This window comes from Manacus vitellinus, unplaced genomic scaffold, assembly GCF_001715985.3.
Source record: "Manacus vitellinus isolate BGI_N305 unplaced genomic scaffold, ASM171598v3 scaffold_14_pilon, whole genome shotgun sequence".
Taxonomy (NCBI): Eukaryota; Metazoa; Chordata; class Aves; order Passeriformes; family Pipridae; genus Manacus; species Manacus vitellinus.
This window is the reverse complement of record NW_021939063.1, coordinates 17,316,321-17,344,140: the sequence shown is the minus strand read 5'-3', so window position 1 is coordinate 17,344,140 and position 27,820 is coordinate 17,316,321. Positions and strand designations below refer to the sequence as shown.

Sequence of the window (27,820 nt, the reverse complement as noted above, 5' to 3'; positions counted from 1 at the left end):
GTCTGGGGCATCAGCTCCTGGCGCTGTGGGCGCGCAGCTGGGCGCTGCAGGCTCGGTGTCCTCATCGGGACCCCACGCCCCTGTGGGATGTGGGTTGTGGGGTTGGGAAGCTCGGCCCCTGGATCTCACATGGGATATCCCACGTGGAAATGTTGGGGCCTGCCGCCTATGTCATTGTCAGCTGTCGTGGTGTTTCTGTGTATCTCGTTGTTGTTCTGAGGCCCTGATCAGAATTAAGGCTTTTTTTTTTTTTTTTTTTTTTTTTTTTTTGCATCGAGGCACTTGTATTTCCATCTCTGAACGCTCGTGGTTGTAAAAAGGATGGACAGAAGTGGGCCGGATTCATGCCGGGATGCGGAAGGAGCTGATGGGGGCTGTGTGTTAGCTGATGTAATCCCCGGGGATGGGCTAAGTGGGATTTTGGGCTGTAAGTAAAGCGGTGTCTGGGAGTGATGGCAGTGACCTCTCGTGCTCTGACTTTTAAAACAGTTGGCACCACACGAGTCTAGTGTTGCTGCTGGTGTGTGGCGTTACTTCTGGAAACGCTGGTGGAGGTGGAATCTGCTGTCCTATCCCAGCAGGGATAGGTGTGAGACTCTCTCCCAGCACTCCCTAGCTGGAAATGTGCTCACTAAGTCCTTTGGGACATGCAAGGTCAGGATAGTAATGGGGACATGTGTATGTTAGAATTTCACCTAATTGTCTCTAATACATGTTTCTAGAAGCATCATACAGCTCAAAAACGTACACTTCCCCTTTTTTCATTAAAATCCTCCAGCCTGACACCCATGAGAGCCAGAATGGTTCCCTCTCCCTTCACTTTCAGATTTCAGTGAAGTGCTTTTAATACTTCCTCTGAATTAGGGACCTCCAACTTTAACATTAGATATAATTGGCTGTCTTAGTTTCTTGCAGTTCCCTCCCAAGGGAAATGTTTTCGTTTGTACCTTCTGCAGTACTTGAATTTCACAGAGGCCTTTTCCTTTCTTCAGCCTCACAAAAACTTTACTGGATGCAGAAGGTTGTTCCACAGCAAATTGCTTCCTCTGTTCTCCTGTGTTGGATTTCCTCTTGGCAAAATCTGTTTGGAGAGAAGCTGTGAATATCAGAGTGTTTTTCTGAAATTAGCAGCGCTTTGAAACCTCACTTTGCCCAATCCATCACCAGTTACCACCCTCATCCCCCCATATATGGAAAATAAGGTGTGAAGTTGGGTATAAGTTGGTGAGGAGATGCTTAAGGGCTGTGCTGGAATTTCATGCTCTGCCCCGTGCCAGAAGTTTGTAATTAGTCCTGAGGAAGACAAGTTGCTTAGTCTGGCTCAACTGCACAATTCCTATGTACAATGCCATTATTTTCCCATGGCAGTATGTAAATTGGAATAAGAGATCCAAGAGTTCGCTGTAAGGCTTGGCACATGTAGTTTGGGAAGCGGAATGAGGAATGTTCCCAGAGCTGTCTGGGGGTGTGCTGGGGAGGGCAGGGGCATGGTCCTGGGGAAGTCCTTGGGTGTGATTGCCAGGGAGCATCCGGAGCTCCACTTGACTCTCCTGGGGGAGTTGCAGAACCACCAGTTGTTGGAGGAACTAAAACCACAAAAAAACTTCCCCTCCTTTAGTTGTGCCTTCTGTATCTTCAGTGCAGCCAAGGCTTTGCCAGCAGGGAGTAGAGCCAGCTGGGATAGGAGGAGGGAAAGATGATGAATATCTGCCCTCCTGAACAGTTCCGTGTAATTGTAACAGCTCATTATTGTCCTAAAGAGCTGTCAGTCTGGGCTCTTCCCGTGACTGGATCAGGCTGTGTCACTGTGTGAAACTCCCTTGCCATCCCTCAGACAATTGGTTGTGACCAAAGTATGACAGAACTAATCGATACACAGTTCCCTGTGCACAGGGGTGGATCTTTTCTGTGCTTTGCTCTTGTCCTGGCCCCAGCCCTGGGCTCTGTTGGGATGTCCTTGGAAACAGCCTCACTCACACTGACCTGTCTCCCAGCATCTCCCTGCGAGCTGGGAGGTGGGAGCTGAGCTGGCACTTACCTGCCTGTGGCAGAAGGGTGAATCCTCACGGTGTCTCATCACAGTGTGCTTTTTCTGGAGCAGTTGTAGCAGGGCCCACCTTCAGGAGATCTTGGCATTGGTGGAAGCCAGGCTAAGGCCCTTCTGTCCCTGTCCTGCAGTTTGCTGTCACCTTGGTTTGTGGGGCTGTATGGTAAAGCGTATCACTGAAGTGACCCGGGTTAAATATAACTCTCTTCCAAGGGTCATCCGTGGTGCAGACCCAGAAAAGCACAAGCTGGCAAGAACTTACACCCTGTGCATTGCCAAAGGCAGAGCGGGGGGAGCAGATCAGGCTGAGCAGGGAGCCAGTCAGAGCCAGTGTGGCTGCCTGTGTTATTGAACCATGACCTCACACCCATGAAGGTTGCTGAATGGCTCAGTGGATCTGTGCCAGGCCTGATATCTGTCCAGTGGTATTTTTTTTTCCTCCTGTCTGATAATTTCAATATTATGTCTAAACAGTTCCCAGCTGGCAAGGGATTTTATTTTTGTTTTTTTAAGCATCAGTGAGGTTGTTGACTTAATGAGAACTGGAGTGGGGGAGGAAACCCAGAAGGGAAGAACAAGAAACGCCAGGTCTGCGGGCTGCAAAAGTTCACAGATGAAAGGACTGCCTGGTGGCAGCCAGCTGTAGTGGTGACTGCCATAACCATCTCCCTTCACCTGTCCTTGCCATGAACGGTGTGATCTTGGTTCTTTTACATTCACCTCCAAGTAAGAAAATAGGATAGAACTTATGGAAGAAATCCTTGGGACCAAGGAGGTTGCTATTGCATGGAGAGCCATGTAAAACATGAGCAGACCAGTGCTCTCGGGCTTTAGTGGCCACCTGAATGAACCTGTTCCTTTGGAAATGGTGCTGGGGGGGATGGATCTGCAGTGGTTGCACAGGTTGCCTTCCTCAACCTCCACGCCCTTGGTTCCTGAGGCTTGCCAGGCTCTGCCATCCCTGGCTCCCACATGAGTCTTCTGTGGCAGGTGATGGACCCCGGCAGGAGTGGATGCTCCCTCTTGGTGGGGCAGCTCCCTCAGCTCCTTGGCACAGGCTGCCAGCTCCCTGTCTGGGATCACTCCCTGCTGTGAGGTCTGTCATAACCTGCTCTGCCGACCTGCCTCCCGTGTGGCAGCGCTGACCTTTGGAAGTGAGAATAAACAGGATGTTTGTGTGCTTTTCTTCTGGGTGAGCTGCTCTAGCCAGGCCTGCTGGTGACTGTCCCCGCTGTCCTCTGTGCCCTGAACCACTGGAGTTAAATAATCCTGCCTTGGAGCCCCAGTTCTCCCAGCCTTGGTCTGGTGGCATGGCAGGCAACCCTCCTGCACCGCCACAGCTGGATGGGCCAGAGCAGGTTTGAGGCTGTCAGGTTGCCTTTTCCCTCAGTTTGCTCCATGCTCTGCTGTGGCTCTTTTTTTTCTTTTTCTTTCTCTTTTGTTTTTTTTTTTTTGGGAAAGACGGAAGTACTTCCTATTTCAAGTCCTGGCTTTGGTTATCGCCAGGAAATCCTCACCTTCTCCGCTGGTGGGAGGAAGTGGATGAAATTTTAGATTTCTGTTGAGGCAAGTGTTATTTGCGTCACTCAGCTCGATGAGGGCAGCGTTGGAGAGCAGTGCCTGTCATGATTTATTGGCAAAGCCTTCTCTGTTATCTACAGACTTCTGAGGGCAGGGTCCCCATGGCAGACCAGTAGTAGCGATCATTTCCTTGAACAGCAAAGAGCTTTTGGCAGAAATAGTTTGGATTAAACATTAATTGCAAACTGTTGTTCGGCTGCGGTCCTTGTTGTTTGTGGATGGTTGGCGTTCTCACATTTCTATCTGCACCCCAAATAGTGTCAGACAGCACAGTATGTTGGAAAGCTCAATGTTAATCAAAGCAGATATCAAATTGTTTGCCCACCATATTGACAGTTTGATTTCAGGAGTTGTTTGACGCTTGCAAATTTGAACGTGGAGAAACGTGACACTTGAATTCATTCATGCCTAAGTGTGGTCTTGTGTATCTGTGGATCCTGATCAGATGTTACACACACCCCTTCTAACCAGCAGTGTTTTTTCTCACGTGATATGTGTTCTTTGCCTTGTAGCTTATTGTCGTGTTGTTTATTCAACAGGTTGTGGCGTCTGGGTGTTTCTAGAGTGAATTAACCATTTCTGGAAACCTACCAGACAAGATCAAAATGTGGGGAGACCATCGACAAGGCAACAGAACGGGGTCTTTTCGGTAAGCACTTGAATGTACAGTTTGTTTCAGCAACATGCTTAAATACAATAAGCCATGGGAACTCTCTGTTTACTATTTTGGTAGAAGTTGTGAGGTCTGTGTGAAGCTAGGTGTGATTGCCAAACAACAGGCCAGTTAATTGACAGTGTAACTTTTTACATTTCTGTGAAGTTTTTAATTTAGTTTTTAAACCAACAACTGCTTTTAATAGTTCTGTTCCTTCTCCACACCACCTTTTCTAGTGATACTTAGTTTAGCTGTTGTGAGCTAAGGTGATGATGTGCCATATGGCTTTTGGTGCTATGTGCTATTGACACCTGTAAGAGAAGAAAATAACTTCAAAAATCCTGGCACTTTCCTTGCACAGGATATCACACAGGATTTTATGAAAACTTTGAAGAGTTTAATTCTTTCCACAAGTTTAGTAAGTCCATATATCATAGAATCACAGAATAGCTTGGGTTGGAAGGGACCCCAAAGAACATCTCATTCCAACTCCTTGCAGGAACGCCTTCCACTAGCCCAGGTTACTCCCCGTCCAACCTGGCCTTGAACACTTCCAGGGATGGGGCAACCACAACTTCTCTGGGCAACCTGTGTCAGTGCCTCACCATCCTCACAGGGAAGAATCTCTTCCTGATACCTAATGTAAACCTGCTCTCTTTCAGTTTAAACCAATTCCTCCTTGTCCTGTCACTACATAGCCTTTCAAAAAGTCTGTATTCCCATACTTCTTTGTAAGGCATTTTTGAGTGTCCCTGGAACTGTTGTAAAGATTCATGTGCAGCTGACCTGCACAGCATGATGTTTGTCTTATTTTGTGTTGCTCTGGTCGTTACTGGCCCCTGTGTTTGCAGGAGGGCTCTGGGTATAAAAATGGAGCCACCAGAACCTAGGATTTTCCTCTATTGTGCATAATTCTTTCATCCTTTGCTTATGTGTGCACCTCAGTTCCTTGAATATCGGCGTGACAAAGGTACTGATCATGCCATACCTTGGGTTTCTGCAATAAGAATACTTCAAATAATTGTCTGCTGTAATGTGTTGAGAAAGCTGATGAAAACCGGTATCCTCCAGAACATGTCCTAGTGGTATTGATAAGGGAGTGATTGTGTCTGGTGATGATATCAATAGTGCTGTTCTGCTGATTTTTAAGTGGATTTTATTGGCATCATGCTTTAATGTATTGGGTGGGGAATGCTGTCCTTGATCCAAGTTTTAATTACTGATGTACATGGTGGTGAAATGGACCGTGCAGCTTAGGAAATCTGTGTATGGTTTCATTAATCTTGGTGAGTGATTCTGTAGTGAAACTTGAAGTATAACATGACTTGCTGTAGTTGCTAAGGAAATGTCCACTGCTTCGGGTAGCATTTGGTGTTATTTTAAAATGTGTTGATACTGTATTATTCTATTTTTTAAAAAATATATTGGAGCCTCGCTTAAATGAAAAATCAAGTAGCTCCATCTCAAAAAAAAACCCACCAAAAAGCCTCATTGGGTTTTGAAAAACTGTCTTAGGAGGAAACTTCTTCCTTAGTGTTTTTATGCAGATATTGGGAGAGCTCATAGCTCTAGTATTGTGAACTCAGTGTAAGACAGTCTGGAGGCACGAGCTCAGGGACATCTTGGATGTTGATTGTTGGCACAGTCCTGTGAGGCATCCTCAGTGTCTGAACTGGTGGCTTTCAGCAGTTTGCCAGTTTGGACTCCAGCACAAGGAAGCATAAATGAGTCTTTGTAGTGTGTCAATAAAGCCTGTTTGGTAACCTCTGCTTTCATGTGCCTCAGGATGACGTGTTAAGTGTAGTTGTTTCCATACTGCCCGGAGAGCTTAAGCTCGTGGGGTTCCTCACACGCCAGCTGCCGGCACCTCGGACAGCTGCAGAGCTGTGTGCAGTGCAGGACTATGTGGATTGCTACCATCATTAACCCATTAATATTGCAGGTATTCCCTGTTGAGTGCTTCTGGAAATTGTGCTGAAATGGGAGCACCCAAGTTTACTTTCTCACATCTGTCGTATGCTGCCTCATCTTAAACTGCCAAACATCAATATCTTCTGCGGATCTTAGACTGTTACACAGCTCTATAAAAGTTTAGAGAAGAATGTGCTGCTGTGTAGATTTCAGACTCTAAGCACGTTATGAATAATACTGTCTTTATTTCTACAGTGGGAGCCAAGAAGAAAGGTTTGCTCCCGGGTGGAACAGGGAATATCCTCCTTCCCTTGATAGTCTTGCTCAAGAAAGACACTCTGGCAACTTCTCTGGCAGAAAATCACTTCCTTTTGATATCCAGGCACTCTCAGGCATCCTCAATCCTCAGTTTGCCAACAGAGAGGAACCTTCTTTCAGCTATGGAGCTAGAGATGGACCACGTAGTGACTTCAGAGGTGGGGAGGGGCACCATGATTTCAGGGGCAGAGATTTCCCACCATCTGACTTCCAGGGCAGAGATGAGTCTCAGATGGATTTCAGAGGTAGGGAGCCACCCCCTTCTGAGTATAGGGGCAGGGATATGTACTCTGGAGACTTCCGGGAGAGAGAAGGGCCCCCCATGGACTTCAGGGGTGGGGACATTCCTTCAGGGGACTACAGGAACAGGGAGACGTTCCGTATGAACTACAGGGACAGGGAAGCACATAATATGGATTACAGAGGCAGGGATGAACCTCCATCAGACTTCAGGGGTAGGGGGTCTTATGATCTAGACTTCAGAGGTCGAGATGGGTCTCATTCAGACTTCAGGGCAAGAGACATGTCTGAGTTAGACTACAGGGGCAGAGACCATTCCTATTCAGACTTCAGAAATAGGGATGTACCTGATTTGGACTTCAGGGGTGTGGGCACCTCTGATTTGGACTTCAGAAACAGAAATGCACCGTCGTCAGACTTCAGGAATAGGCACAGGTCCCGGTCTGATCAGGATTTTAGGAGCAGAGATGTGGCTCCTCCCATGGACTTTTCAGATAGGGAAATGCCTCCCATGGATCAAAGCCTTGTAGATTTTAGGCGCAACCAATCTACTGTACCTTTAGCGGAAAGAGAGGGCTCTGGTTTAAGCACCAGCAAGAGAGACGAGTCTGCACTTGGTCTAGATAGAACTCCCTTTGGTAGCCAAAAAGGAGAGTTTCAACACTCGGAAGCACCAGCCAGAGAAGAGGAATCACTTGGACTGGGTCTTGAAGATGACACTTCACACAATTTCCAAAATAGCCGTGGACCTCTTCCTACTCTTCAGGACCAAGAGGAGCAACCTCAGACCTTTGCTAACAAGCAGCAACAGCAGCAGCTTTCTGGGGGGGAGCAGCAAAGATCCGATTCTGATCTTGGGTTAAAGGGCGAAGGTGACCTGGATTTCCTTGGAAGGCAAGACACAGATTACCGGAACATGGAGTATCGCGATGTGGATCACCGGCTGCCAGGGAACCAGATGTTTGATTATGAACATGGCAAGTCCTTTTCGGAAGGAAAACCCAGCAAAGATTCTAGGCCCTATAAGAGCCTTCAGGTAGGTGGTTTTGTCCATTGGTGTTTCTGTTAAACGCGTGTTGGCCAAAGAGTGGAAGGAGTTGGGGAGGCGTCTTTGTCCATATCCCACCACTTCAGTTCTATCCTAATTCACCATCCTTCTCCAAAATCACCCTCTGCTCCAGGTTGTTTAGTGGGCACCCTTTCTATCTCAGAAATACTTTCTTCTCAAGAGAAGTGCAGTTTGGCAAATAAGAATTGCTAAGTATGTAGAACCAGATTTGGTTCAGAAAGTCCCCAAGTTGAAAATGACCAGGCAGAGGGAGGATTTCCGGGAGAAGTGGTGTCCAGAAGAACTTACTTTGTTATTTTCTCCTGGATATTGCTTATGAGCACTACCAGAGAGAAGCTGCTGGTCTGGGGGGGCCTAGGTGCAGCTGTTCTCATGCATGCTTTGTTTTCCTTCAGAGTTAACTTGGAAATCTGAAGGTAATGATAACTACTGAGTTAATAACTACTATTGAATTTGAATAACTGCTACTGAATTTGAATCTCCCGCTGCTGGAAAGCAGAGAGGGATGATTTGCCTGTTTTATTTTCCTGAAGCTAGATCGGTGAGCAGGTGAAAAGCTCCCTGAAGCTCACGCAGGGGTTAAAGCTTTGAGCCAGGCTGCTTATGGGCCCTTGCCTTTGAATTATCCCCTGCTTTGTTTTGTTACTGTTTGCGTACCTTGTGAGCCCCCATCTCTCATTTGTGAAACCATCTTGCTTGTGTGAACTCAAGGACCAAGATTACCGGACCTGTCCCAAATATGTGAAACCAAGCAAGCTCATTCGGCTGGGAGGAGTGCCTGAAACTGCCACAAAGGATGATGTAAGTGGGATGTTTCTCATCCAAAAACTTCTATCAGGGCTTTCTAAGGTACCACTTTTAAGTCTGGTTAACGTAGGTCAGATGGTCTGTCATTTTCCCCAGGGGAAAATCCAGATTTAGAAGTCAATGCAATGTTACCTTTTATCTGATTATTCTGGGTTTTTGGGGGGTCTAGAAGTGCTGAGTTTTTCTGCAGTCGCATGTGGGGTGTTGATAGCTAGAAGCCTTGACTCCAGACTCTTTAACATGCCTTACTTCATCACTGCTTTATATATACCAAATATTGTTGCTACTATTTTGGGCTCAGAAGACATTTAGTGTCTAAGTGAACTTGTTTGTTCTTAGTTACTTGAAATTGCTTAAAGGAGATCTTACAAAGATGGAAAAGATGTTATTGCTACTTTTAGTAAAAAGTCATACAATGATCTAGGCTACAAGATGAAAGAAGCTCCCCTTCCTAGATTTTCCACTTTGAATTAGGATTTTAGGGATTTTTTTTTTGTTGCTGTTTGGTGACAGTTCCAGGCATGAGAACCCCTACATGCAGCAGTTTTTGCTAGGGTTAGCTATGGTGATCAGCTTCTGAGGCTTGATTCTGGAGAACTCAGGGCAGAAACTTTGTCCTTCAAAGGATGATAAGACTCAGAACAGTCACCCTTGTACTTTGATTTTCTTAAAGGCTGTAGGACATCTCTGAACTTAAGTAAGGATCAGAGGTGAACTGTCTGGCTGAGACCAATGTAATAAACCTTTGCACAGTTGAATTGTGGTGTAAATGGAGCTCACTTCAAACAAAACCCCAAAATACTTCTCAAAACTCAGTAACAGTTCTTGGGTACTGCCAGAACTTAATCAGGAAAGTGTGTCAGTTTGTAACAGAGTCGAGCTAGAAATAAAAGAAGTCAGAGAGAGAGAAATGTACATTAGCAAGTACCTTGCTGTTGGCGGTTTGATTTTGGAGATGAAGTGGATCTCATTTTTCCTGTAGATTCTCAATGCTTTCCGAGGGCCTGATGGGACACCTGTGAAGGACCTGCGACTGAAAGATTACAGCTCAGGTGAGAATGCTTTCCCAGTGCTTCTAGTTTCGAGTTACAAAATAGTATTTTTTTTTTACACCGATACTCAGGCAGTTTGGTTAAAGTCTTTGGTGCCCTAATTGCAGGTATTTTTGAAGGAAAATGCCCAGAGTTTTGTAGTTTGTCCTTTTGTCCTCAAAACTGGTGGCTTTACTCACTGCTGCTTCAGTGGTAAAGCATGTGTCCTCTAGAAAGGGGTAGGAGCAGCAGGAAGAACACTAAGGCTGTTCTAATAAACCATCAAGAGTAAAGCCATGGGACAGCAGCTTAATTCCTTTATAATTTTTTTTTAATTATTATTAAATCCTTTTGGATTGTTCTAAATCTTGTTTCTGGGGTGGTTTTACTGTGGAACATGTCCTGCTCAAATAGTGTCCTCAGGAAGTCTCTTCCATCCTAACATTTCTCCTTCAGTAACATGAAACTGGTGTCCTGCTTAGGTACGAAGAGAGGTTAAAAAAACAGGACAAAGTAAGTTTTATAAGCAAATATCCAAATCATGAGTCTGGATGCTCCTCATCATTCAAAGAATAAAGTTCTGCTGTACTTCTGATCAGTATATATAGGATTCTGAAGAAAGAAATATTTTACAAGTCTGCTTTGTGAGAAAATTGTACTGGAACAAAGATGTGCAATGGTAGGAAATGCAGGGTGAGTCCTGGGGATTGATTTGGATAATACTAGTAGGAAATACCTCAAAACTGGTATTTCATTTTTTTATTTTTTAAACCTAGGAGAGCAGAAGCTTCTACCTTCGTCAGTGCTTTTTCTTATTTCCAGTATGGTTTTTACATGAAGCAGCTGGAATTCTTGGGGTCAACACATTATGTAAAGGCTTCCAATGTGTTTAGTAACTGGGGAGAGAAACTGGGGCAATGGGGTATTTCTCAAGTGTATTTTTGTTTCTGGAAGCTGTCAAAGGAGATTTCACAACCTTCTCACGAACCTTTGAACTAAAGAACATCCCTGTGTCACGTAATCTGGTCTGGCCCAACAAGCAGAGCTTAAGGGGCACAGTCAGTCTTGCTTCTTTTCCTCTTTTCTAAGCATAGTTCAGCATGGCTGTCGTCACCCCCACGGCACTGACTGCAATATAGTAATTGCAACACGCTCCTCTTTTGCCTGTGCTGATGTGATTTGTCAGTTGTTGTGGTTTTTTTTCTTCAGTAATAAATGAACCTGAACTGGGAATTTCTTCATAAGTCTCTTCCCATGTACGTTATTAGGACTTACTGCCCTCATTAGAGAACTGCTGTCTTCCTTCCCATTCCCTGTCTCAGAGGCTGCTCAGGGTGAGACACAGTGTCTGAAGCTCTGGTATCTGCAGGTGGTCACATGTTACACGAGGAGTGCAGTTTTCTGCTTTCTCTCCAAAAGCTGCTTTTCGATTCAGTCTGTGCCTTCAGCTGCAGAGCTGGGGGTTTTAAAAGTTTTTCTGGCAATTGTGGAGAGGCAAGGAATGAAGTTAAAACTAGCTCATGTTTTATGAGCTGTGTAAAGCTGTCAACATCAGTCATTTAAGCGGTGTAACATTGTTCTAGGTTACGTGGATGCTCCAAAATCTTTGTTTTGCGTTAAATCCTGAGGCTGCAAATGCAGCTGCTGATTTAAACAGCTCTCTGATCCTTCTTACACAAGATGGATATGTCTAGGGCAATAAAAGCTTCCTGGATTGTAGAAACTTGGTCTTGAAACTGGGTAACTAGAAGCAGTAGTAAAATTAATCCAGCCTTTTCACATTAGGTCATCTTAGAGAGGTGTGTAGAATTGAATTCTTATTAACTTCTGAAAAGCTAAGCCTGTTTGAAACTAGAGGCCAGTCATGGGGTAAACAATGCTTTTGTGGTGGGTTGTGCATGTAAATATCCATAAGAATGAAGAGTAAACCTTCTGGATTACTGAAGTCTCTGGGATACACCTGGGCCAACGGGCTGTATCGGCTCGGTGGCTGGCTCACAGGAGCACGTGCTAAGCCAGTCTGAGTGGGTTGTATATTTTTGAGTGCTGTCCAGAAATGTTAAAAATAACATTAATCGTGAGTATGCATGTTGAGTGTGTTTCAGAGAAGAATGCCTGCAGCTGTGGGAGAACAATAACAACCATAACAAATAACACGCAATTAACTCGAAATAAGTGAGGTTCGGATCGGTTTCACAAAAAGATAACGCTTATCATAAAGCTTATCTCAGCAGCTTCAATGTGATGATTCCACTGTATGATCTTTCACAAGACTCTTTCTGTTTTGGGGGAAAATATATGGTTGATTTTTCTTGGAAAAGCAGCTCAACTTCTTTATAAAGCCCTGTTTTTACATACTGTGTATGTGCGAAGGGAAGTCTATTTTCACTGAAGGCTGTGCTGAGAATGGAACACTGTTCTTATTATACCTGGTGTGATTTTGGTATGCATTCAAGCTGTTGATTCTTTATATTATTTTGTCTCTGAAGCCCACAGACTGAAATGGTGGCTAAATTTTAAACGAAGCAGTGAAAGGAGAGACCTTAAGAAGTGGCATAGTAATTCTATTTAAATCAAAGAGGCAGATATTTACAATGATAAAATGTCAAAGTTGGACTTCACAGTATTACCCTAAAAAACATTTACTTGTAATTTCCATCAGTTAGATTTAGTTGATGCCTGTATGTTCAGACTGAAAGTGCCAAATCCATTTGTGGGGGGAAGAGGGCTTCTTCCAACGTGATGTGTAAGCCTTGGCAGAAATAACTGTGTTAGATTGTTGGCTTATCTTCCAGCTTGCTTTCTCAAGTGTGTTTGGTCATGTCTGTCCAATTAATCATTGCAAAGAACAAACCCTGAGGTGACAGTGGAATCTTCTCAAAGACCATCAGCTGCTTTGGTGTGCAGTATCTCCTGGTGCCTCTCTTGCTGCCTCGTGCAGATGTCCCCCTGATTCGGGAGATACTCATGGTGATGACTTGTCAGCAGCTCTCTGGGAAAGGCTTGTCTGTCAGTAATAGCTCAGTAGCAACCCTGTCCCATCTGAAGGTGCTTATCTCTGCTCACTGGGGTCAGAGCTTTCATGTGGCTTTACACCATGGTACCCCCTCTGTGGGGCTGTTAGTGCAGCATGTGACAGTACCAGGCTGCCTGTAGCCCTGGGTCTGCCCTTCTCCTGTTACTATCTGTGCACTTGCATTAGTGCTGACTGCCAGGAACTTGAAACCAATATCTTTTGACCTTCAAGGAGTCTTAACGTGAACACACCTTGCCCTGGTTTTGATTTTGATCATATTTTAAACTTATCTCCTGCCTGGTTCTCATCAGGTTTTATTTCCACTCCCCTGCCTAATGTCAAACATAAGTAAAGCCTGAGGTCTTATCTTGAGGGTCCAATGTGCCCAGAACTCTGACTGAGCACACACATATGTGCCCTGGAGAAGGAAGCACGTGAAGCCATCTTTATCTTGAAGGGCTGCTTTAATTGTTCACTCCTAAAAGATGCTGCAGTGGTATCTAAGTAATAAGTGAAAACACGAAGTGTACTCTGAGCCTTCTGTTCAAATTGTTCTCCTGCACACAGTCTGCAGTGGGACAAGCTTGGAACATGTGTTTTCCAAGCATGATTTGTGTTAGGGGTGGTATCTGCAGTTGTGAAAGCTGTTCAGGGAAAGCGAGCCTGAGAAATTGCTGGCAGCCCATGAGACTTTTCTGTCTCACTCCACAAGCCCATCTGGGGAACCTGAGGAGTTTTTGCTGGGCTGGGAGAGCCTGGGGGGGAATGGATACGCTCACCACGGCAGAGAGGAGCTCTGGAGTCGAGATGGAGGGACCAGGTGAGCTGGATTGCAGTCAGCAGGAGCAGTGAGGTCTATCCCAACCCCTTTACACCCTCTAAATTAGTGCAGCACTTCATAAATTTTGTTAACCCTCTTCTGACCCTTCTGAATACTTGCTTTTGAACCCTGGATGGGGATGTGGGAAAACAATACTGCACCCTGAGGAGCAAGGCACACATGGAACTGGGATGCCTGGAGCAGGGAGGAGCTCTCTGAACAGGAGTAATGCTTTTGGCCAGAGTGATGTCCTCATGGATACAGGTGGCTGATGCTAAAAGATAGGCATCCTCCTGTGATGGAGGAACACACAGGACATGTAGTGTCACCTGAAAACATGACTAGCTTGGAGCTGCTTTATGGCAGCTGCCTGCTCTGTTTTGAAAAGCTTTTGTTTTGGCAAGTACTGTTGGCACTAAATGTACTTTATTATTTGCTCAACCACCTTCTTGCCCTGGCATTTATGTTTTGTTTCATTTCTCCAGACCTGGCCCTAATGTGGCGCTTGGAACTGCCCCCCTTATCCCTCTCTGTGTTAAACTTAAACTGCCTTGGCCAAGTCCTAGGAGAAACTGTATTATCTTGCTTGTTCTTACTAAGCTCTGCCGCATTGGTGCCCTGTTAAATATTAATAAGCCCCTTAGATAAATCTGTAAGAGGTGTTTTGTCTTTTTTTTTTTTTTACCTAGTGGTGCAGCCTATCTTGTATATCAGAACAGTGAATCATTGGTTTCAGGAATATATCAGGAAGCCTCTGGAATTTAAAGTTGTTGTTTTTTAGTGCTGTGTTTTCCTAACACTCACGATCTAAGGGTCCAAAAGTCTCCAGTTCGTGATGGAAAAACTGGTGCAGATTTTTACGTGGTGCATCTCTCCGTGGTAGGGATAAGTTTTCCATTTTCCATGGCCATCATGCTGCAGCTTCCAGCCATAGGTAGGGCTGGAGAGGTGAGCTGCTGCTCTGTGTGGGGAGGTGTGCAGCAGAACTGTACTGGACTGAGTCCTTTTGTTCCCTTTCTGGAGTGATGCAGTGCCCTTGGGGAAATCCCCTCTGAAGGGTGGATTTGTGGCCAGCTAGCGGCTTCCTTATGAAGGTAGCTTGGCACCAACCCTCTGGAGTTAAATTAGGAATAGGTCCCACAGGGACTCAGATTCTTTGGTTTGGTACAAAGAACATGCTGTGGGATGTCTGTAGCACAGAGAGGGGCATTTGCCTGTTGGGCTAATTATTCAGAGGACGACTTGGCTCACCATCAAGGCTGGTGCTAAGGCACCACAGGACGAATCATCTCTTGTTGCATTTGGTGCTTTGCACAGCAAAGGTTGTGTGGCCCACTCTGCTCTGTCAGCCACGACTCAGGCACTTGCTGAGAGCTGAAGTGATCATCCACAAGCTCACAAGATGCTGTAGCACACGTGGAATTTCTTCTTGAGGCCAGATCCCCCCTGCTCATCAGCAGAGTTCTGCAGTCTGCAGGGGCTCACCTGTCAGGAGCTGCAGAAATGTCTTCAGTGCTGATCTGCGTGAAGCAATTGGTTCTAGTTTGTAGCCAGAATAGCCCTGCCAAGGACTAAAAAAACACTTAGCTGGAATTAGTCCATGGTCATCAATACCAGTCCTTGCCAGTTTTCCCAGCTGTGTGGGCAGTAGGCTTTTGGCTTGTCTTGGTTGGTTTCAGGGCAGTAGTGCATTATTTCTTGGAAGCAAAATGCATGCTTGCTCTTCTTTTCTTATCTGTGATGTGATGGCTTAGGAAATAGGAAGTAGAAATCTGTTCTAAGTCAGTGTTTGTGATAGTGATCAACCTTGGTTTAGGGTTATAAGGTCAAACCAACAGAAAAGGCAACAAATACATTCATCCATAAAACATGCTCACAGCCCTTTTGACATGCAGAATCCTCCCTGTAGTCATTTTTACAAAGGTGCTCATTCCTTTTGCATCTCTGGAGCAAAACTTCAAGGCTTTTCACAGTGTGCTGACATTGCATTCATTGCTCTGAGTCCTTTGTGCTAAATGACAGATCATATATCCTGGAGACCAGGTTCACGTTATCAGCACTTTAAAACCAACCTCCTGTCTGCAACACTTTCCCAGATATGCAGCTTCCAGCCCTCTCATGGAGTTTAGTGAAAGCCCCAGCCTTCCTCAGATTCCAGGTTTCTCTACAAACATAATGTAATACTTTGTCTGTAATAAAACTACAGTTTGTACAATCTTGGCATTGTGTGTTTTTCCCTCTTCTCCTCTCTGCTGGTGTATAAACTACTCTCCTTGGGCCAAGAAGGGTCGACAATCATTTGAGGTTCTGATTGTAGTAGTTCTTGTAGTTTATGGAGCTGCCTTTGAGGGCATCTGAGGCAGGTCCTTTCTGTGTCTTGGTCTCCAGGATGGAGGGAGGAGGATGGACTGTAGTGCTCTACTTTCAGAATACGGCTCTGTTTCATATCCTGTGGTTTCAGTGCTGTTCTCTGTCGTGAATGAGTGTGTAAGAGTGTACTTCTTTACACAGAGGGACAGTAGGAAGTGACAGGCCTTTTCCCAGCAGCAGGTGTGGCTCGTAAATGCTCAGCCTTTGAAAGGAATTGGGGATATGGCTTGTTGCAGATTGTCCTGTTTATTCTGGTACAGCTCTTCAGCTTTCGTAGCTCTGAAGACCAATTTATCTGTGCAGTAAAGAGATCTGACAAATTTATGGATGCTCAGAATCCCACCAGCTGGTATTGAGAGAGCTCATGATTTTGGCTTCTGTGTTAGCATAGATAGATTGCCACCGTTCCCTGCCGTGCTGTGGGGGTGCCCTCCAAGTTTTCAGACTGTGTGGACAGATTTGTTTCCTCTGCCTGCCACAGAAGGCACTACAATGCTCTAAGGGCAGTACCCACTGTATAAGCACAGGTACAGCCACTCCTGAGCAAGTCCAGGAGCTGATGTTTTCCTGGAAGCACTGAGTGTGTGATGCCTGCTAATAATAGCACAGAAATACAGAGAAAGCCCTGCATTTTCCAGTATTTGCTTGTGATGAGGTGTTTACTCTTTAGTATGGATGACCTACATCTGCATCTTGCCTCGGAGAAAACAGGGAGAACTTGTGCAGTGGGTCAGGGGCACATGGCCAAAGTCTGCCACAGATGAGGTAGATTTTTCTTTCAGCTGCAGAATGGCAGATTCTCTGAGGACAGTGTGCACAATCCCATCGCCCCTCCCCAGGCTTTGCAAAGTGTGTGAGACTGCAGATTCCTTCAGAGAGTGTAGAAGTCCTTCATAGTCACTCCATACTTTGTGCTGTATTTGCCCTGGGAGCAATAGAACTTTCTTCTCTGCAGAGGCTTTCCTCAGCTGCACTCTGCTCTGCCGTGCTGTCTGTGGAGAGAGCAGGCAGCAAGAATCTCCTGCTTCTGCAGCTGGCCATGGCTCTGCTTTAATATGTCACCTCTCAGAGTTCTAGAAGTCCCCAAAATGGCAAATGCTTTTCTACTGTGGTAGTTCTGTCTCTTCCTATGGGGAAAAAGCACAAGTGAAGTGTTGTTGGGATGGTGGAGAAGCTCTCTGTCCATGGAAACTGCGTCGTTGCCATCTGCTCTGAGGCTGCTTGGCCCCACCCTGCAGATACAGGGACCTCCACCAGGTTTGCAGCTGTCCCAGCTGCCCAGGTTACTGCCCAGGTTAGTGCAGTGTCCTTTGGTGACCTGTTACATGGAGTTGCTTTAATGGGAGAGCATCTTCTTCCTGATCCAGAGGGGAGAGAATGTTTTCACGCAGCAACACAGCAGGCGGGGGGTTTGTCACGGTTGTTTTTGAGAAGGCAGGTGATGGTTCATCAGGGACTGGAGGTGACCTAATGCCTTAAGCTTGTCGGGGTGTGCAGTGACAGGACTGACTGCGTGCTCACTCCTAGAATCCAGAAGCTGGACTGCCTCTTGGGTTGGATGCCTTTGTCATGTTGCCATCCTGCCTTCTTTCCAAAACTATCTTTGCTTTGGCACAGGCAGGGCTGCTGTCACTACATGATCTTTTCATTTGGCCTCCTAAAACTCCAGAGATATTTTTTTTATGTCTTCACACTGCTTGCAGCCCCTATGAGAACAACATTATGGTTTTCCTTTATTTAGATCTTTGATATAACAAACTATCATGAAGTAACACGTTACTGTGTGTCAGTTGTTCAGTAGAAACTGTGTGTGTACAGAAACAAGTCTTATTTTAAATCCCAAGTCTTTGATCTTTATCTCTGAAGCCAAAGAACAGTAATTTTAAGGCAAGCTTTCAGGATTTTATCCAAACCATTGCATGCTAACACGGACCCTCCATTTGCTGTCAAAATTCACTTTGCTAAAACACATCTGTTTCAGAGGCAGAATATTCCTTATTCCAGTACTTGCAGAGCAGCTTCCTGGAGCTCTAAATGTGTCTTTACTCCTAAGTATTAGGCATTTGTGCCCATTTTCAGTGCAGAAAACAGCCAAGCATGCTTTGGGAGCATCCGTGAAGGATTGTGTATACATAGAAGCACTTAAGGAAGGGAAAGCAGAAGTCCTCTGGATTTTATGTGCTCACTCTCCTTGTGTTCTGATTTTGCCTGTCGTACACAGCCTGTGGTACTGTAGACTTGTGCAGCTGAGAGGAAGTAGCTAAATAAGGTACAAGAGTTCTTTTACACAGTTGACCTAAAACATGGGGGGAGATGAGGACATGCATGTTTTAGGGCCAAAATCTGAGTGAGTTCAAGTGTTGGAGGGCTGTTCCTGTTGGAGAGGTCATTTGGACAGTGTAGCTTGCTGCAGTGTGCTCAGAGGTTGTGTGGGGGAAATACTGATCTTTCCTTTTTGTCAGAGTCTGTGTTGATCACATATGCTTCTGCAAATCATTGCTCTGTTCTACTTTCTTGAGGATCCTGAAACTGTATGCAGTGCTAACCAGTAAGTGAAGATACTGAGATTTGTATCTTCATGTGAAACCTTACATGTGCAGTTAGGCCACCTAGAGTCAAAACCACCACACTGTAATCTTCAGCAGTGGTTTTTCTTTGCTGGTTTGATTGCTTTGGTTCTCCAGGTCATAGCAGTAAAATACCAGTGGGTGTCCGAGAGCTCTCACTCAAAGGGGAGCACAGCTTACCTTGGGATGATGCCTGCTGAACCAGTTCCAGCCATTAGATGCCTGACCCTACCCCTCTGTTAAAATCCCCTGCCCTGCCTCTGGTAACAGCAGCTGAATTGCAGTGTTCTGACAGACAAAGTGCGTGTGAAGGTTTTGGAAATAAAAATATCCAAGCTCAGCAGCTGCTACACGGAGCTTGAACAAGCCCTATGGAGGAAGCAGGGAAGAGGCACAACAGTTGGTGGCAGGAGCCTCTGTAGTTGCTCCCCGTTTAGAACCAGCCTCAAGCCACTTGCTTTTGTTTCAAGTGTTGTGCTACAATTAATGTGATTGTGGGAAAATCAACAGATACTGTGTTTTGAAGGTGCGGTGCCGTTGTTTCACAGGCCTCCATTTCGGTCACGGTCTAAAATGGGAGGATGCTCTGGTGAGGCTGGGGCAGGGGGCAGATCGGGGGTGCTGTGCCGCCCAAGGCTGATGTTACTCCGTAGTTCTCACATCCTGAGTGTGCTTGTCAGATCCATGCAAAGCTCCGGATCTGGGGGCGGGGGAAAGTGTCAAGCCCCCGCACATCTTCAGCAGCGGTTTGGAGCAGAGCAGTGGCTCCGGGCTGCTCTCTTCTTGCATCACTACTTCGGTGCTGTCTGTGCAAGGACAGCTCGTAGTGAATTCCAGAACGCTGCGTCCCTCTGCAACCCAACCACAAGAGCCCAATGTCTGGCCTGAAGCTGCTTTTTGGCACGATATGGGGCCACAGTTATTGTTTTTGTACATGTTACTGCTGCTATGTTTATGAGCTGGGTGGGGGAGAGCAGAGGTGGGAGAGTGCAGAAGGAGAAATGTACTGGGCTTCCCCTTAACTGTCTCCATGTAATGCTTGGAATGGTCCTCTGGCATATATTCCTCCAGGGGTCTGAGCTTTTGTATATGTGCATAACATTCAGCATTGCACTCACAGTTGTGTCATGCTGGATTAAATCCGTGTCTAAACCACTCATTCCCTTCAGGAGGACTGGGTTGTAGACGTCCTCTTGTTGCAGAGCAAACAGAGTGAAAACTTCTGCAATCTTGTTTTCTGTCACATACACATGGAAGCAAGATAGTGCCCTGATCCTTGCTGATTACAGCAGCTTTCAAAAACCTTCTCTGAAGGGGAATCAGGAGCCTTATGGGCTGACAAATATAATTCATGCAGCTCTTTGCTAAACAGAATGGAAGGAAGCGACTTAAGAGTTCTGGGTTTGAGTAAGACTTTAGAATGTACCATGTGAGGCCGCACGCTGTGTGTGGAGTAGCAGAGGTGTCTGCCCGGAATGCAGAACAGTCTCCCACCAAGGGGCAGCACTGCTCCTGGAGAGCAGCTGCCTTCTGCAGAGAGGAGAACTCCTTCATTTGCAAAATGTGATCCGGTGTGGCTGTGCTGCAGGGCAGAATGGATGCTCTGGGAACAGCTGGATCAATTTGGTTCTGTGGATCCTGCCAGCTGAAACCATACCTCTAGTTCCAGGTGCCCACTTCATGTAAGAGTATCAAGTGGCTTTAGCTGCTTTCCACCACAGATGCTGTGCTGCTGGACTCCATCTTTCACTGAGCTGAAAGGCACCCAGATTGATAAATTTCCCTCTAGTGTAATTATATTGACTAAAATAATATGGGAAAGGGGAATAAATTCCTGTGTGATGTGGAAGATGTGCTAGATGCAAATTGGAGTCTCATTATTAAAGGTAGAGGTGCAATGTCAGAATTGTGTTGTTGGAACTGCATGCAAATTGCTCCCAGAATAAAAAATAATTAAAAATCAGTAGAGTTTGATGATGAAATAGTTTGTGTGGCCTTGTTTCTGATGTGGTAAACTACAAAGATGTAAAAAAAACAGAGAAGGAAAAACTAGAGAGTGCAGCAAATGTTCTTTGACATAGACTTGGAGGAGATGGGGGTGGTTTTCCAGCAGGCTGGAATGCCTTGTCTGAAAGAAGCATGGGTGGAGTTACCTTCCCATGGAAGGTGAGGGGCTGAAGCAATAGGAGCCAGATATAAACCTGGTTCGAAGATACCAGAGTTAAAATGTGCATCTTAAGGAGAGGAGACAGGCTCTCCACCAGGACATTTAGGTGCCTAAAATGGTACAAATCACACACAGCCTGGCTTTCCTCTCACTCCAAACCCGCCAAAAGAGCAGCAGGAGGAAGGAGCCAAGCCTTTCCTCTCACTGTGTGTCCGTGTAGAAGCATCTTGGCCCATGGTCATGTGGAAAGCACTCTTTTGGAGCGAGGTGGCCTTTAGGTTGTGACTTTACATTGTTCCTCAGCACTCCAGTTCTTGGAGGTAGCTTCAACATCGAGGATGGATCTTCAGTGGTCTTAGGTTCTGTAGTGTTCACCCTGCACTTTGCTTTGGGACATAATATTTCAGTGCAGGTAACTGGAGTACACAGTTAAATCAGTGTGTCCCTTCTGCAGTGACTGAGATGACAGCTTCTCAAGCAATGAGAAGAGGAAGGGCTCTCTAGTTTCTTGAATCTGAACTTAAAGCTCTCACACCCTCTTGTTACATGTGCAGTAACATCCATACCAAAATGAGAAAGGTGGAGTTCTCATTCCTACCCTGCTGTACTTTTTCATAATGTAAGGGATTGGACTTCAAAAAGTAAGCAGGTGTTGAAAGAAAAATAGCAAAGGCAAAGGAATGGTGTTAGTTCTTTCTGAAATATTGCCCAATTAAAATGCTGGCTATTCGTGTAAAGTACATTTGCAGCAAGGTACTTGGAAATGATTTATCAACACTTACTTTGGAGAGTGCTGCCTCCAAGGTAGCACAAAATGTGAAACTGGCAATGGAAAGTCACTATGCCTTAAAAAAAACGACAAAGCAATTATTTCTTGCCCTAAGGAAGGGTGTGCCTGTCACTGGGTTGTGTAAGGGGAAGTGGGAACACTGTACTATTAACATTCATGATAAACTGCACAGTTAATCATCATCCAGCTAGTCCCTGGTTTCTTTCTTTTTCATTCTGGAGTAGAGGGGTGGTGGTTAGAGGGTTTGTCATTGGAGGGAAAGGGAAATTGAATATTTAATGTGGCTTTCTTTATGACAAGGCACTAACATGACTCCCGTCTGTATTTAAATGCTGTCCCCAGGTTACGACTATGGCTATGTCTGCGTGGAGTTTTCACTCTTGGAAGAGGCCATCGGATGCATGGAAGCCAACCAGGTTGCTTTACAATTCGGTCAATGCTGCTAGAAGATTTTTAATTATTTTTTTGTTTTTTGGTGGGGTGGTGGAAAGCCTACGAGGTTTTTGTGAAGGAAGATCTGTTCTTGTATAATACACAACACCGCGGTTTAAATGCTCTTACCAGAATCTCGTACAAGGCTTAGAAATGCCAGTGGGAAGGAGCTGCTGGACACCAAATGGCCCGCCCTCCTCCCTGGTGTGTGTCAGCACGCTGGCTGGAGTCAGAAGCTGGTGGCTGACAGACTCCTGATGCAGGTTTTGACCCTGATGATTCTGTACTCACACTGCAATCTGGTTGGGAAGAGCTCTGCTAGCATTGGATTCTTCCCCTGTCTGTGTGCACACACACATGCACATGTGACTGTAGGTGAGGCCTCTGGATGCAGCTCTGAGTCAACTGTGACTTGCAGGCTCCACTTTTCCATATGCCTTGCGTGTGGGAGAGATCCTTATTGTGCATCTCCCCCATATCTATCCCATCCTTTGGCAAACTGGAGCTGCAGACATGAGTTCTATCCTACATGCAGTTGAGCCTGGTAAACCTGAAAGATTCCTTAAAAAGAAAAAATGGCTGAAATCCCCAGGGAGTAAGTACCCATGGGGGGCCTTTACTCTGACCTGGTATTTGGGGCTAGAGCTGTTGTCCGCCATACAAGAGCAAGATGCATAAGATTTGTTAGACAGAACATTTTCCTATCTTACACCACCCTTCCCGTGCCTTGGAACTGTAGGTGGTGGATCACTCAACCAAACCAACTAAACGATTGAGATACCCCTTCCTTCACTACATCCCTTAAGTTTCCTCTCTGCTGCCTTCTTCCTCCTAATTTGCCTGACTAAGAAACCATATCAATTATCTTAAGCCTTTTTACCTGAATCCCGGGTCTCACTGTCATGGGAGGAGAGTTATGAGTCAGATTCAGAGCTGTGCATCTGCAAAAATGTACTTACAGTTAATGAATCTTCACAGCTGGGGTTTCAAAGGTCCTGCTAAGCACTCGCATTTGCCTCTATTTTGAGTTACAGAGGTATTGCAACTTACAAAAATGTTTTACAGAAATAATTCTGTTGCTGGGAAAGAGCCTGGCACATTCCCACCGGGGTGGTGGTGAGGAGCATAGAGAGAGAAGGCTCCGGAATTAATTATTACTTTTACCATCAGTGACAACTTCTATTTCCCCTTCAGTGTTGCTACAATTCCCAATTTATTTTGTTGTCACTGGGGAATCTGTAATTGTAGATGACATTCCTTTTAACCAAATGCCTCTCCATATTCTGCTGACATGAAATAACATCTCCCTGCACAAGAGCAATCCCCAAGTACCTGGGAATTTGAGAATACCTCTTTTTCCTATTGTTGATGCCTGCTCTGCCCCTTCTCCTGTTTGGAATATGTAGATTTGGGCAGGTTTGGTCCATTGCTATAGCAAAGAGCCTTTAGGCACCAATCCTTAAACTAAACTGAGCTCCTGGAGGTGCCCAGTAACTCACTGCACACACATGCCCGGGAAGAAGCTGTGGCTGGTGTTCCACTGCTGCTTACTCTGACCTCCCCAGCAGCAATTGCAGCAGGCAGGCTGGGGAATGTTTTCCTGTGGTTCCCTTCCAACATTCAGGCAGGTGCTGCCAGAACCCTGCTGTTGGCAGGGGTAGTGGTCCCAGCCATGCACTCCACCAGTTAAAAACTGACAGGGTATGAAGTCTTCCAGTTTTCTTCCTGCTATACATGTCTGTGTGTGTGCAGAGGAGACCTGGAAGATGGAGTGTTTGGAGAGGATCATCTCCAAAGCCTGCATGTGCCAGTCTTCATGATGTTTCAGAAGACCTACAGTAGTTAGTAATTAGTGAAGTTAGAAAGGTGGGTTTTGGGGTGACCCAAGTTATTTGCATTTGGTCAGGAGAGCTGTAACCTCTGGATTGCCCCACATAGGTTAACTTCTCTAATTTGCTTGTAATTGAACATGAAAAAGAGCCCTTCTCATTATTTAAAAAAAAAAAAAAAACTAGCAAGATTTGTATCTGACATACTGCAAGGGAAGATAGGTGACTTTTAAGTTCTCACTAAGAGCCAAATAGAGATATCCAGAAAGGGAGTTATGAATACAGTTGTCCTTAGAGAATAGATATCCCATTTTAATGACTTCCAGGGTAGAGTTCTAAGATGGTCTCCTTAGATTGAGAATCAGTCTGCATTTTTGCAAGCTGCAAAACCTGTGTTAGCTAAGACACAGATTCTTTGATAGTTCAGTTATTTTCAGAAGGTTATCAGCTACCCCTGTCAAACTCAATCACTTGGGAAAGCATAAATAGCAAATGACATCCTGGTCCCTCTCTAGTCAACCTGCCTCTTTCTCAGGCATCTGCGGACTGGGAATAAATAGCTTGTGCAAACCTAGCATTTTGGATGCTGTTTGATGCCTGTTGAACTGCCCCTGCCTGAAGAACAATTTGCTACGTCCCTATATTGTGTAATCTCCCTACCATGAAATTCTTTTGTTTTACCCAGCACCCACTTAAGATCATTCCCAAATTTACGAACTACAGGTTTACCAGGTCCAACTCCCTCTATTCAGTAATGTGACACATTCATGTGTGTGTGACCGCTGAGATCTGAGGGGGCTTTCTGTTACATATATTGTGATAAGGAAACATCCATCTTCTATGTTGCCCTAATTTTCGAGGAGAGTTTCATTCCACTTGTATTAATTGCTGCAGCTAAAGTAATGACAACATCCCCCTTATTAATTGCTTTGCTTTGTTGATTGTTGCATTGGCAATTTATTCCAGCTCCAGGGTCCCCTCTAATGTGTCTGAAAGGTGCTGGGTCGCTGTTATTCCCCTTGTGGAGGTGCTGGGCACCAAGTGCTGGCTCTCCTGCTGGCTTTGGGGGCTGTTTGCCCCAGCAGGGCAGATGGGCTGTTGAGTTGTTGTGCAGGACCCGGGTGCAACTCTCGTTGCAGCCTCATGGTTGGTGATGCTCCTGGTGGCCTTTTGTTACATGCTGGCTGTCATTTGAGTTGTGTGAGACCTCTTCTGTCTGTCAGGAACTGCTTTTCTCTTGGGGAGAGACAGGTATTTTGAATGGAAGACAGGGTTTCTGTCTGCTAAGTCACATGGTTTCTCCTAAATAATCCTTCCCTCCTTTATTTTCGTTTTTGAAAGGCTGGTGATGTGGCATTTGTCTGACTGTGTTTTCTTTGGCACCCTTTTGACACCCTGGTGTAGTAGGTGTAGTGCTCCTGTCTGGGGGCATCAGGTTGGCTTCTTGGAAGCAACTTCGGGAATATATCCCATGGCTCTTCTTCTCCATATGTGCTGGGATCTCTTTGCACTCCTTCATTTGTGGAAGAGATAGACACAACAAGATTGTTACTGGGTGTGAGAAAATCAGGTGGGACGTGAAGTACCCTTCGTGTACTGTCTGTCGTGTGTCGTAAAGGCAGCCGGAGGAGGAGAAATGGAGGGAGCCTGTCTCCGCTGCCTGGATATTTTACTGTTTTCTCTGAGATGGAGATGATTGTTACACATATGCAAGCAGGAAGATTTTTTTTTTTTAACCTTAGGAGCAAATGGTTTGTCTCGCTGACTCTGTAGTATTGTCTCCAAATCCTCTCAGGCCTCAAAGGTGAATATTTCATGGGTTTTGTTGCTAGTAAGTAACAACTTCGTAATCCTTTCCTCCTGTTTCTTAAGTAAGAGGGTGAGAGAAGAGCTATAGCATGAACTTTTAAAAACACATACATCATAAGTTACTGTGGAGGTCTCCAGGAGTGTGTTAGAGTGGTCATTCCACTTCCTGCACTGAGGCTGGAATGTGTCAGAGCAGTTTCCCCTGCAGCGCTGTCGTGGTTCAGCTTGCCAGGCACAGTGATACCTTCATTCCCTGCTTGTTTCTTACTGGGGAGGGTAAGAGGGATTCTTACTGGATTTTGTGGGTGCTCACTTGAGCATGTCTCACCCCTGAGCAACTGGAAGCATCAAGTGTGTGTTTCTCCTGCTCTGAGCCCTTGTATCCATTCACTGCAGTGCCTTTCTGCATTCCGTGTGAACAGAGCTTCTGGTGCAGATCAGACTTCACAGGCTTTTTGCTGTAGCTGTTGGTGTTAAAATCCACAAGATGCTGTGACAAGCAGGCAAAGCTTAGGACTTTCTGTCCTGAAAACATTTGCAGTAACAAGTCACAACTCTGTGTGGCTTCCCAGTTAAATACAGAAGGAGCATGTGGTTATCCTGAGAATGGAACTTCTCCTGTGACCTGTAGCCAAGGAGTATTTCTTGAAGCCTGTGGTGCAAGAAGTGTGTTGCAATTTGTAAGGGAAAATCTGTGTCCAGACATCAAAAATAAGTGTTTTCCTTTTGATAGGACGTGCTGAGTTATAGAGTCGGGCATTTTTTTCTAGAATCTGCCAAATGCCCTTTGTAATGGAAGATGACACCCGCCTCAAATGTATTTTCACGGGCTGTCTGGTATCCATAATTTATCCACTTGACAATGTCAATCCATCTCTTTAGCTTTAACCTGCAGTCGAGGGTGGTGGTAGTGGCAGTTGAGGGTGTCCACAAATAAACTGAAATCCATTTGTGTGTTAGGCTGAGGGTGCTTGCTTTTGATCTGTCCTCCTTGGATCACCAGCTGACGTTATCTTCTGCTTTTCTTGTTGCATATTAGGCGTGTGGATTTTGCTCAGGTTGTATCTTTGCATATTTTTTCCCCTGCTGTTAAGCTTGTCCTGCTTTTGACTGTGTGGTTTTCTAGAATTTCCTTTTGGAGCATGTGTATAGAGAGGGAAAAGGCTTGTATACTTACACCTACACAGTGTTTCTTCTATAAACATCCTAATGGTTTGGCAAACATGCACATTGTGGAGGAATTTTTATGAGCCACCTGACCTATGGAAAGTTCCCTCCATAGGCTAGTGGGTGAGTGGTTTTCCAGGCAGCAGAGCTGATTTGGGGTTTTTTTTGTGTCTGATTCAGTGTGTGACCTGGTCACGAGCTCAGCCTGGTCTTACATCACTGAGGCTTGATGTGTTGAGTCAATCATCTGTTCATTCCCTCTTGTGTCTCACTAATCACCCCATCGAACCGGCATTTAATTGGAGTTGTAAGCCTCTCAGATCAGTATGGAAGTCTGCAGTGGGAAGCTCCTAGTGCTGGGCAGACACTTGCCTGTGAATAAGCAGTTGGATCTGCCTGTGGTGACCTGTGACAGGGCTGGGTGTGTGGGTGTACATGTGTGTATCCTGTAGGGATGTTGTGATAAAGTGATCTTTATCTGTGTGCTGCAGGGACCTTCTTTGTGCAGAGAAGGGTGGCTTTTGGTGTGAAATGTAACTGCCAGAAAGTTCTGGTACCGAAAATGTTTCTCTGGACCTTCTCTTCTGTCTTCTCAACATCTTCTGTCATCTCAGCTGTTCAAGCTGTGTGAATCCTCTTAGTCCCTCTTCCTCTGGCACAGAAGGTTGTAAGAGATCTTCTGCCAGAGACTTCACACACTCTTCCTTCAGCCAGTGGTAGCTGCCCATCAATGAGTTTTTTCTAGCCCTACCCAGATAAAAAAACTACAACCTCCTTCTTGGCAGCTCTGTCCTGCCTTGCCTCAGGAAGCAAAGTATGCTACGCAAAATGTTTTAAAATAAGTTCACTTTTCACTGGGAGAGTTGTGAAGCTGCGTCTTCGTGCTCTACTTGTGTGATTCCCAGCTTGCCATGTCCCTCTACCTCCCTGCTCATGCTCCAAAATCCTGTCCTCCTTTTTCCTTCAGTGTCACCTTACTCCTGTGATGGGGATAGTATGTGTTTGCTGCTGCCGAACTGCTGCTCTGCAGTGGGATTGTCCCATTGAACAGCTTCTGGGTGAGCTGCCTGGAGCATGCAGCAGATGCTTCAGCAGGACTTCCTTGGTCTCTCTAGTTGTTGCTGGGGACGTGTGGCCCAACAGGGTTATCTCAGGACTCAAATATTGCTGTATATTACAGAATTATCTATTCTG

The 27,820-nt window shown here is 45.5% G+C and overlaps 1 protein-coding gene across 1 annotated transcript in view; it reads left to right on the top strand.

The window, feature by feature from the left end:
• Positions 1-273: 273 nt before the first annotated feature.
• RBM6 (RNA binding motif protein 6) overlaps positions 274-27,820 on the top strand; it is a 56,784-nt gene continuing 29,237 nt past the window's right edge. The window contains exons 1-6 of the mRNA XM_029958299.1: positions 274-427; positions 4,168-4,277; positions 6,450-7,788; positions 8,533-8,622; positions 9,611-9,680; positions 21,732-21,805. Of these exons, the coding sequence (XP_029814159.1) occupies positions 4,234-4,277; positions 6,450-7,788; positions 8,533-8,622; positions 9,611-9,680; positions 21,732-21,805 (1,617 nt within the window). The 5' untranslated portion in view covers positions 274-427; positions 4,168-4,233. The remainder of the gene's footprint in view (positions 428-4,167; positions 4,278-6,449; positions 7,789-8,532; positions 8,623-9,610; positions 9,681-21,731; positions 21,806-27,820) is intronic.